Source organism: Staurois parvus, unplaced genomic scaffold, assembly GCF_062004578.1.
Source record: "Staurois parvus isolate SC_StPar_1 unplaced genomic scaffold, SC_StPar_1.0 ptg000102l, whole genome shotgun sequence".
NCBI lineage: Eukaryota > Metazoa > Chordata > Amphibia > Anura > Ranidae > Staurois > Staurois parvus.
This window is the reverse complement of record NW_028317898.1, coordinates 2,521,057-2,533,376: the sequence shown is the minus strand read 5'-3', so window position 1 is coordinate 2,533,376 and position 12,320 is coordinate 2,521,057. Positions and strand designations below refer to the sequence as shown.

The window sequence follows — 12,320 nt, the reverse complement described above, 5'->3', positions numbered from 1 at the left end:
GGGAGACCCCCCCAGTTAATTTCTAGATGACAGTGTCAGACAAAACAAGAAGAGAAAAAAAAATAAATTTCATTGATCACACAAACAGCATTTAAAAACTGACAAAGATTTTGATCCTTCTCAATTATATCACAAAATAAACACTGTAAAACCGTGCAAGAATATGGACAGCGTAGTGGCCTAATGGTTAGCACATCTGCCTTGCGGAACTAGAGTCCATGGTTAAAATCCCAACCATGACACTAGCTGCATTAGGTTTGCATGTTCTCCTTGTATTTTCATGGGTTTGCTCTGGGCACTCCAGTTTCCTCCCAAAATTCAAAGAAATGCTGGTAGGGTAATTGGCTCCTATGTAAATTAGGCCTAGTATATGTACGTGTGCACGTAGACTGTATATTGTGAACTCCTTTAGGGCCGGTTCACACCATGCCTGCATCTGAATCGCACAGAAACGTGCTGTGCTATCCTGTGTGATTTCAGCTCATTCATTCTGAATAGGCTGAAATCACACCGCACCAACAACAGAGCATGCAGGTGCAGGCAAACGCAATGCGTTTGCAACCTGTGTTTGGGATGTTAACTTTTTATTGACACCCAGAGCAGAACGCAAATGTGGAGCGTTTTACATGCGGTTTGAATCGCACAGGAATGCACAGCGTGTTCCTGGTTCCTGTGTGATTCAGATGCAGGCATGGTGTGAACCAGTCCCCAGGTCAGGGAATGATGCAAATGTACAATATGTAATGTGTTGCATAAATTGAAGGCCCTATATTAACACCTGCAATAAATAATAGGATATAAGCCACTGAGAAATAAATGGACAGAGCCCCCCTGAAATGTGTGCAAGAATCATCTTTGGTATGGTACAATACTATCATAGCAAACACCAGCCAAGTAACGCACCAGTGGCCTCACCTTTATGGTGTGCTGAGCCTGCTCAAGCTCACGGTCTGTTCTCTCCTGTCCAGCAGTTAAGGACTCTAGCTGCAGCTTCAGACTCTCTAACTCCCCTTCTTTGGCACAGAGAGTATCATTAGCACGTTCCAGCTGACCACTAAGATGTTGGACTTCTGATCGGCCAGCCAAGCTTGTTTGCTCCAGCATATGCTTACGGCTTTGGGATTGTTGCTGCAAAATCGGGAAAGATAATTATCAGGAAAAGAAAAAAAAAAAAAAACTCACAGGCATGTTTTGCTAAAAGAAACCTTAGAGAGCTTAGAGAAATCCTTGCACAACCTTTGCTGAAGTGACATGAATTTCCATTGAGTTCACTGGCTCCATGTTTGTTCTGGATCACGAATCAAAGTACTGAAGCCAGATAAAGCCAGGCAACTAACATTTTATAAAGGAGGTTGGCAATGGCAGTCTACATATATTTTCTTCTGTATAAGATTTCAAAACCATGAAAACTGTCATGGTTGACTTGCAGATGAGCATGACAGTCAGAACACTAATATTTTCAGAAACAAGTCAACGATGGTAGCCCACACATTTCTCTTAATACAGGTTTCATGTACCTTTGGAGGCAGTTACACCTATATTGTAAATCATAGTTCTCCCAGCCACTCCCAGTCTTATACTCATCTGTTCCTGACAGGTGGACGTCAGCAACAAGATTGCACAGTTACTTGTCAAAATGTTCCCACTCTAAGCAATGCATGCACTCTGCACGTTCGTTGACTGTAATGGACTAACTCACCATAGTAATAAATGAGCACATAGATTGCATGTGTGGCCCTGATTGGGAAGGTTTTCACAATGGGCTACGTGATCTAGGCAGCAGGATCCTACTGGCTCTGGAACTGGTAGGTTTAGCAAAGTTACACTTTAGAGCGCATTGAGATGGGTGCCGAGACCTGTCCTCCATGATGAGCTGCTTTTTTGCTGCGTGTGCATTCACCTTAGAGCTGTATGCAGGCAGAACACATAATTGGATGCAGACGCAGCAGCTGCACGGACAGTCACATGCCTAAATCTGACATGTGAGCAGCAGCAGGTACACAGACCTGAACGCAGACACTGTGTGTGACACTTTGGGGAATATCCCAAATGGGGACAGAGACTACAATAAAAACTGACAGAGCTTCTAGCCCTTACCTATTCAAAACAAGCTGAAGTTGTGCTTTAAGATGAAATAAAATAAGGCTAAAAGAATTCAACTTAGGGAACATTATCATGATTACAGCCTATATAATAAGGCAATGCACCAACAATAACATTGTACAATTAGCTCTAGTCCGCAGCAATTAATTATCTCTAGCCTAGCTACAAAAAACTGAAACCTGACTTTTATGTATTCTGCACATCATAACAGGTGTGTACTGAATCACTGAAAAAAAAAAAAAAATAGAAGGAAAGCTGTACACTCAAATATAGAAGTCAAAAAAACAGTTGCATCCCTGTGTGTACCTGGTATATTTCAGCCTGTTCTGCTAGTGTCCTGCGCTGAGCTTCCAATGCTGCCAACTGCTGCTGATACAGGAGACGCTGCTTCTCCCAGTCCAGAGACCTCTGGCGGAATTCCTAGGGGAAAAGCCATGACATCCAATGCAAACAACAAATAGAGATATAGAAAGAGAAAGCACAACCTCACTTGACTGTCACACAGCATGAAAATAATTCATTTCATTTGCTTGAAAATTTTGCTGCCATTTACCAAGCTTAAAAAATGATTCTATGCTATATCTTTTAATCTACACACACGTATTCATACCCCTTGAAATTTTCCACATTTTGTCATGTTATAACCAAAAACGTAAATGGGATTACTGGGATTTTATGTGATAGACCAACACAAAGTGGCACAATTAAGTGGTAGGAAAAGGATAAATGGCTTTTAAACTGTTCTAAAAATAAATATCTGAAAAGTGTGGCATGCATTTGTATTCAATCCCCTTTATTCTGATACCCTAACTAAAATCTAGTGGAACCAATTGCCTTCAGAAGTCACCTAATTAGTAAATAGAATCCACCTGTGTATAATTTAGTCTCAGTATAAATACAGCTGTTCTGTGAAGCCCTTAGAGTTTTGTTAGAGAACATTAATGAATAAACAGCATCATGAAGGCCAAGGAACACACCAGACAGGTCAGGGATAAAGTTGTGGAGATGTTTAAAGCAGGGTTAGGCTATAAAACAAAATCCAAAGCTTTGGACATCTCATGGAGCACTGTTCAATCCATCATCCGAAAATGGAAAGAGTATGGCACAACTGCATACCTACCATGACATGGCTGTCCACCTAAACTGACAGGCTGGGCAAGGAAAGCATTAATCAGAGAAGCAGCCAAGAGGCCCATGGTAACTCTGGAGGAGCTGCAGAGATCCACAGCTCAGGTGGGAGAATCTAGAATAAGGGAGGTGCCACTGAGTGTAGTATTTATATATGGTTTATTCAGCAAAGCTAAGTAACACTCAAAAGAGAGTAAAAAAGGGATTGTTTGTCATCAGTATTGCACAGGTTTAGTGCAACCCAAAAGTCCAGGGATGGAGTCTCGCTTCCATGGATGGCGAGGTGAGCGCAGTCCCCGGCACTACATAGATGATATTGTCATCATTTGGGAGGGATCCAATACATCTGTCAATGCCTTTGTCCATTATTGTAATAAAAATGAACTAGGATTGTCTTTCACACATGTCCATGACACCCATGTCCTAGCCTTTTTAGATCTGGAACAGAGCCATGATGGTAACAAAATATATGCCAAAAATGACGTGAAGCCCACCACAGGGAACTCCTATTTGCACTTCCACAGTTGCGATCACCCTAGATGATTCAAGAACATACCTAAAAACCAATACTGCACCTTTGAAAGTGACTACACTGAACACAGTGATCACTTGACTCAGAAATTTCTGGACAAAAGGTTACCCTGCACCCCTCTTGCAGGAAGCATACTCCTAATACCTCACATATAACAATACACCTGAAAAGAAGTTAAAATCGTCCAGCGAGACACAACCCATCAGAGATTCCCTACACAGTTCCATGCAGAACACAGAGCGATGGAAAAGATCCTCAGAAAACAATGGCCCATCCTCCTCCAAGACCCTTTCCTGCAGATATCCCTTCCATCCTATCCCAAGGTCTCATATTGTAAGGCCAAAAACATTTTAAAGCTGAGTGGCCCCAAGCATTTTTAAAAAATCCTCCCATGGTCAAAAAGAATCCCCCACCTTCCTTGATTTGAAAGGAATGTACCAATGCCGAAAAAAACTGTTTGTTACCCATGGCCAAAAGGGATCACTTACAGGATTAACGGTTTCCACAATTGTTCATCAGCGTACGTAGTCTACTGCATAAAATGCCCCTGTGATCTATTCTATGTTGGAAGGACCATCCCGACACTTAGAAAGAGGTTTGGCGAACATAGACGCCTCATCAAGGATGGATCTGACAAACATAAGTGCCCCAAAGCGCTTTCTAGAAAACCACAAGTCCACAAGAGGACTTGCAGTACGGGCTATTGAATCTGTGCCCAATTCTTTTCCAACAGCAGAACGTTTGCCGCCGTGAGACCTTCTGGATTTATACCCTTGGAACCTTGGTCCCGGGGGGCCTTAATGAGGAAATAGAGATCCATACTATACTTTAATCCCATCTGTGCATATGTACCTTTGCATCATATGTTGTTTTTTTTCCCTCTCCTCTTGTTCCCATTATGTTAACTCATCCCTATCTTCATTTTTTACCGGGACCCTTTGTAAATATTTTTTGGGCTATGTACCCCTGAGGTCCTCTTTGGGTTCATCAGGTCCAAGACTTCATTGTAAGTATGCACACATGCCTGTATAGTTGTTTAACTGAATACACACAAAAACATACATACACACATATACACACACATCACCCTTCACAGCCTTGTGTATTGATAGTGGTCCACCCTAGTAGTGCAAAAGTGTTCAACATGCATTTATTTTCATTTTTCTTTATATGCATTTTATCCATATATCATGTTCCCCTATTAATTTATTTTGTAGTGCACCACACCCAACAGTGTATTCAGATTCTGTGCCGCCCTAGTCAACACAAAAATCTTGCGCCCCCCCCCCCCCCCCCCAGAGAGCGAGAGAGTTCAAGAAGTGTGTGTATGTATATATGATTCTCTCTCTCCCTCTCCCTTCACCCTCTTCCCTCTCTCAGATCATGTGGGACCACACTTTCACTATGATTACCCACCCACCTCCTCCAAGAGCTGCTGATCTCCATGCAGCAGGAAATGTGGGCAGGGAGTGTAATCATAGTGTGTGTTTGCAGTCCCATATGATCTATCCAGTGATCTTGTATCATGTGCTGCATGGACGACAGGAGGGGAGCCAAGAGAACACAACATAGCTCACCTCCTCCGGGCTCTTTCCTCTCCGCCACTTCTCTCCCTGCTATACACATATACAAGGCATTTGTAACATCGAGGACAGTGTCTCACTGCTCCTGGCCTGGTCTATGGATTACAGCCAGATTGCGGGAAACAGCTGGTTCATGTGTTTCATCCAGGCACACAGGACAATGTTCTCATTTTGGTTTATGTACATAAAACAAGGTACAGTTATCTGCACAAACAACTAAAAAAAAAATCACTTGCTCATAGTATGTCCAAATGTACTTGTGAAGAAAAAGTTAGATTACATACCTTACTCCTGTCATCTACCAATGGTGCCTAGGTGAGGGTGATGCCATGCTCCTTCTGGTCAAATCCTGGGGAATGCATGGGGCAGCCTAAGTCTTAGGAGAAGACTTTCTTGCACTGGACTAGAGTGTCTTGCAAAATTTGGGATGCTCTTTTTTCTTTACAACTACATTTTGGATATACTATCAGCAGGTGATTTTTTTATAGGGGAAGGAGGCCTCAATATTTTAAATGGAACTTGTAAGGGTCCACCAAATGCTAGGCTCTTGATCAGCTGCCAGTTCAGCACTGTTTTAAATTCCACACTCTGTATTACATCCAACCCCACAAATGTTACACAAACGGAATAAAGTTTCAATGTTTCATGGAACAGCATCAGTATTATTAGGTTGTACAGTTCTATTTCACATTTTTTCAGCAGTGCTGTTGCAGGAGAAATGCTAACACTGAGTAACCCATAAAACAGCAATGATGAAAACACTGAAGAGGGACACATTCACATTGTAACTTAGATTTTTTAATTTCTTCCTTTCTAGTTTTCTCACCTCCAGCCTTCTTGTAAGCCGGCTAACCTCGGACTTCTCTTCTTCTGCTTTGCCTCTCACCTCCAACCTGTGGTGTCGTCTCTGAACCTTTTCATATGATCTTTTCAATTTATTGAGCTTTTGAAAAAAAGACGGTAAATAGAGTTTCTTGTTTAAAACATGGGACTCTTAAGTAAACTCCAGATGTATTTGTTAAAGAGTATACAGTATATTAACACAAACCAGGCAAGTCAATCTAAGCATATGAGGAGAAAAGCAGGGATGACTATGTATGAAAACCACGTTAGGTGATCAGTAAAATATAAAACACAGGAGAAAGCCATAACATGCAGATCTTAACTTTTGCTGTAAAATGTGCACTTGTCTTGGTCCCTTCCACCTGCTAAACTTCTATATCAGTCCTTTGTGTGGTGGGGAACTTCACAGACCAATAAGGAGTCAGTATTCCACCATGGCGCTGCACAGCTATCAGTCTGGTATTTCTATGGGGCTTTTTGATCTTTTGGTGTTGTCCTTTATCAGGGATAAATGACCATCATCTTAAAAATATTGCTTGCTACTATTGAGAGACATATATTGTACATAAGAAGTATTTGATTTTGCTATACTTCTACCGGAACTTTTTAAGGTGGTGACGGGGTCTCTTTTAAAGTCTAAAACTTTTTTTTTTTTTTAAAATGTGCCCCCTGCAGTGTTAAACCATAATATGCTAATATGCCCCACATATTAACATATTATGGCAGGCTTACCTTTAAAACTGAGCCCTCAAAAACTGCTCGGTCACCGCCGCTGGTGCTCCCATCGTCACTTAAGTCTTCATTAGAGGATTGCACTCTCTGGCCATTTGAATGACCAGGCTGCAATCACGTGAATCCCATGCAAGCACACGGGAGTCATCATTGCGGCACAGTGCTCTGCATTTAGGGCAGTGGTGGGCAACTGTGGCCCTCCAGCTGTTGGTGAACTACAAGTCCCATCGTGCCTTTGCCTTTGGGAGTCATGCTTGTAACTGTCAGTTTTGCAATGCCTCATGGGACTTGTAGATCTACAACAGCTAGAGGGCCACATTTGCCCACCCCTGACTTAAGGCATATTCAGTGTGGCCTGAATACAGATCATCACTAATAATACCAGCCCATACCAGAACCCCACCTCCACCTTGCTGACGTTTGAGTCGAAGTGGAGCTCTGTGCCCATTACTGATCCAGCCACAGCCATCCATCTGGTCCGTCAAGAGTCACTCTCATCTCACCAGTCCATAAAACCTTTGAAAAATCTGTCTTCAGATATTTCTTGGCCCAGTCTTGAGGTTTCAGCTTGTGATTCTTGTTCAGTGGTGGTCGGGTTTCAGCCTTCCTTACCATGGCCATGTCTCTGAGTACCTTGTACTTCTGGGCACTACAGGTAGGTTGCAGTTCTGGAATATGACAGCACTGAAGGATAATGGGTTCCAGGTAGCTTCAAGTTTGATTCTTCTCAAATCTTTGGCAATTAATTTTGAGTGTTTTTTTAACACAATGCTTGCTACCCTGTTGACTATTTGCAACAAAACATTTGATGGTTCTGCGATCACGCCCCAATATCTTAATTTCAAGAGTGCTGCATCCCTTTAAATGACTTTTTACAATTTTTGACTTTTCAGAGGCAGTTAAATCTCTTTTTTGCCCCATTTTGCCTGAGGAAAAGAAGCTGCCTAATAATTATGAAGACCTTGATATAAAGTGTTGATCTCCTTAGGCCACACCCTCCCTCATTACACAAATACACATCACCTGATATGCTTAAATCCAATAAGCACTCAAGATTATACAGCTTGGAGTTGGACAATATGCATAAAAATGACGATTTGATCAAGAAACTCACTTGCCTAATAATTGTGCACACAGCGCAGTTGTAATTTAAGAAGTCTACTCAAATTGAGATCCTAGCATGTCAAAATATACAGAACAATTTTTCAATAAATGTAACATTTATTATCAAAAATGTCCAAGCGCTCCAGGCAGTTAAACAATTGCCTAGTCATAATCTCTCTAGAGTCTGCCCAAGAGAAGGATCTTGAGAGAATCATGGCATGTTCTGCTGAAGAATGGATTAAAGCTGGCCATACACAGCTGGTTTCTCTTGTTCAGCCTCGAGCGCTGAAAAAAATATAAGGAATCACTGAATTGCCCCTATCTATGATAAACTGCATGGATGGTGGAATCTGATGCTAGACTTTTTATTCAGAAAGTCGACACCCACAGAACACAGAATGCATCCGACGGGATATAGTCATTGTTCAGCTGACAATTTTCCACTCAACTCCATCAATTTTGTAACTGAAATTTGTAGAGCTAGGTGGTGCCTACAGGAGCACCCACAGCTCAAATTTCACCCCATTCAGCAAGAATTGGACGGAATTCAAGCCATGTATGACTAGTGTGAGGGTTTCATTAGTTCACAGGTTTAGGAGAGAAAACATCTTGTTGGAAAAGGTAATAATGGTGTGACAAACCTCTTCCTGAAACTGTGTCAGTTGAGATTCATATTCTGATGTCTTCTTGACATTGCTCTCCTCTTGCTCTGTCAACTGTTTTCTTAGCGTCTTGATCTGTAGAATTAAAAACAGACACATTCAGGTTACACGTTCGAAAAATAAACCTACGCTTTAGGGCAGAACTAAAGTCCTATTTAAAATAATTGCTGAAAGGCAGGTTTTTATTGTAGGAAGAGACTAAGTGTCTTCTGCATAAAAAAATCCTGCCTGGTAGCAACGTTTTTTCTAAATGTATGTTGAGTTGGGTATGTGCAACTCAGTGTACAGTTCTGGTATCTGCCAGGATGAATAAACTCCCTTGTGCATGAGTTAAATCACACCAAGCTGGCCAATCAAGATGGCAGAAGAAGCCAGGGTAAAGAAGTCCCTTTGGCATGCAGGTCTGCTATAATATATGTATACTGGCTTTGCTTAAAACATTTTAAATATTTCATCTGCAAAAAAAGAGACAACCACCACATACAGAAAGGCTTCTTCACAGTAAGAGCTGTGAAAATTTGGAACAGATTCCATCAAGAAGTAGTTCTGACCAGCTCAGTAGATTGTTTATAAAAAGATCTGGATGCATTCCTAAATGCACAAACCATGACTGGATACTAACATTTATAGGTAAAAACACCTGGGGTATCTGATCCAGGGAATATCCGACTGTCTCCTAGGAGATCAGGAAGAATTATTTTCCCCATTGGAGCAAATTGGAATATGCTTTATTGAGGTTTTTTGCCTTCCTCTGGATCAACTTTGGGTATAGGATTGTGTATATGGAGGTTTTCTATTAGTTTGTTTTTGTTCTATTGGTTGAACTGGATGGATTTGTGTCTTTTTTCAACCTATATAACTATATCTCTTTTAGTTGGTACATATGAAATATTGCATATTAATACAGTATAATACAGTATTACAGTATTATACAGCATTAATACAGTATAACGCATTCTCATTTTTAGTCAGCAAGATATGCTGTCAGCAACTTCTCACATTTTCTAGTTCAGCTTCATCAGTCTGAGGTTTCAATTACAGGCAATGGGGGTTATTTACTAAAACTGGAGAGTGCAAAATTTTGTGCAACTTTGCATAGAAACTAATCAGCTTCGAGGTTTATTGACAAAGCTTAACTGAACAAGCTGACGTTGGAAGCTGATTGGCTACCATGCACAGCTGCACCAGATTCTGAGTGCTCCAGCTTTAGTAAATCTCCCCCAATGGGTCTACAAAAAGACAACTCCTGCTGTGAAAACACATCCTCTTTATAAAACTCATATTGCTCTTGGAATTCACTGCCATGTACGAAATATTTACTTGATAAATATATAAAGTTTGTACAAGGGCCAAACCATAGTGGCTCAGTACATAATTAGACTTTGCCTAATGATGACCATTCTGTCTCAATAATAAGTCTGAATGAAAATAGTAGACCCTGATGGTGTGAAAAAATCAATAATGCAAATGTTAACCAAAGACCATTTTATCATTGCCTGTAAGCAGCATATCCAATCCAAGGAATACAACATTGCGAACCTTTAAAGAGGTACTTTTTTTCTTACTAATATAATATTGTTTGTTAATGATAGGCCATTTTACAGTGATATTTAAAATCAGGGCCACTGTATAGTGGATCAACTAAGCTTCTTGCAGGCCTCCCCCACCCCCATGTGCTTTACTAATGGCTAGTCGCGGTAACCAGCTATAAGGTGGAGAGGATAGGGCCAGCATAACTATAGACAGTAATTTTACATATTGCTCAGGTTTTAGGGCTCCTCGATTGCTCTATAGAGAAACACAGATCACTTTCTCCACCAACAAAAAGCAATGCTTGCTTCTTTTACCAAAGCTATTGATTACAGATATCTACAGTGTGTCTTTGTTAGGTTTATGCCCATAAAGAAAACCTGTGTGATGCCTGAAGTCAGAGTTTTACATTAAATATCAAGCACATCCAGGTGTCTGGCCACTACTTCCAAATTCCTGTAGACGCCTAAAACTCAGGAACATTGTGATATGCTAGTAGAGACCAGTTAAAGGCAACAGAAGAAAACAGAAAGAGCTTGTACTTCCCTGATAGATGCTACAAAATCACTGTGCAGCCATCAAAGGGAGCAAGAACCCTATGACATCTGCTACCAAACTGTTATTATTAACTGTGACAATGTGAAATAAAATCCCCAATTCATTCTGAACTTTTTGCTAAAGTATCTTCCTTTTGGTACAGTTTTCTAAGATAAGCAGCTGTGAGCCCCAGCTTTCACACACCTATTGGTGAAATCAGTTAATGGGATTTATTCAGATAAATAAAGTTTTAAATGTATACCATTCTGGTATATTTGCACAGTGCTAATAAAACTTGAGCACTATGTACTATTGCATTGTTGTTAATGTTATTTAAACTATTCTGTATTACTAAAACATTGGTCAGAAGCATATGGGAATTTTCATTTAATGGGATTTTCATTTCCATCTAAACTGCAGAACCCATTCAGCTGTCAGAGGTGATAGGATTACCTCTTGGCTCAGTCTTTCTTCTCGAGCGCTAGAAGTATTTAACTCCTGCTCTCGGAGTTGTAAAAGAGTATTTAGTGTCTCCGTATGGGCTTCCCACTCAGCCTTCTTATGATCCAACATGATGTCAATCTGTCTCATCAGTTCTTGCAACTCAGCTTCACAGGAACTATAAAGTGTCCTGACACAAGGAAGAAAAATAACGATGTTAGTACAGGAAAGTGTGGACATAAACAACATAGCAAAAGATTACAGCAACGTTATCAGTGGAAATAGCCAAAGCCAGTCTAACACATGAAAAAAGATGTTCAGGGCACACAGTTTCTTATTAACAAGGATTACTGAGAATGTTGAAAAAACAAGAGTAAATGTTTAGGGTCTACAACAGGCATTGGCAACCTACAACATGAGATGCCTTTTTCACTGGAGCTCAAAGCACCGCTGCCAGAGGCCATAATTGACAGCTCACTAGGAGGTCAATTACATATCTGCCCATGGTCCACCCACTTCCCTGACAGTGTAGCCATGCTGGCAGCCAACAAGAGAGTGTATGGAAGAAGCCCTTCCACTCCCTTATACTCTTCATCCAATTGTTGGAGCTGCTGTAGCAGCTAAGGAAAACTGCATTTGTGAGGGTACAGGGTTTAGGACTGACCTGAGGTTTGAAGCTGCAGAGTTTAGGGCTGATCTGAGATTTGAAGGTGGAGGAATTGAGGCCGATCTGAGGTTTGAAGGTGCAGGAAATCGGGGATGATCTGAGATTTGATAGTGATGGAATTGGGGTTAACAGGAGGATTGATGGTGCTGGAATTGGGGTTGATCTGAGGTTTGAAGGTGCAAGAATAGAGTTTGCTCTGAAGTTTCAAGGTGCTGAAATTGGTACAACCAGAGATGTTAAGGTGAAGGGTTTGCAGCTGATCTGAGGTGTTAAGGTTCAGGAATTGATTCTGATATGAGGTCTGAATATGCATAAATTATTATACAACTACAAGGCTCCATTGTTCACTGGCAGTGCCCTGGTCTACTGTATGGATAGTTAACCACTAAGACTTAAAATGCTACAAATAAGGTTTGTTGAGCTGATGTGGAAAAAAGGCAACACTTTCATGGCAGAGT

General features: G+C 41.0%; 1 protein-coding gene across 2 annotated transcripts in view; it reads right to left on the bottom strand.

The window, feature by feature from the left end:
• The window catches only part of CEP63 (centrosomal protein 63), a 40,989-nt gene that overhangs the window by 23,819 nt on the left and 4,850 nt on the right, over positions 1-12,320 (bottom strand). For both annotated transcript variants that reach the window (XM_089671230.1, XM_089671229.1), the window contains 5 exons: positions 11,208-11,385; positions 8,667-8,762; positions 6,173-6,289; positions 2,410-2,523; positions 916-1,128 (listed from right to left, as the gene is read on the bottom strand). In XM_089671230.1, the coding sequence (XP_089527356.1) occupies positions 916-1,128; positions 2,410-2,523; positions 6,173-6,289; positions 8,667-8,762; positions 11,208-11,385 (718 nt within the window). The remainder of the gene's footprint in view (positions 1-915; positions 1,129-2,409; positions 2,524-6,172; positions 6,290-8,666; positions 8,763-11,207; positions 11,386-12,320) is intronic.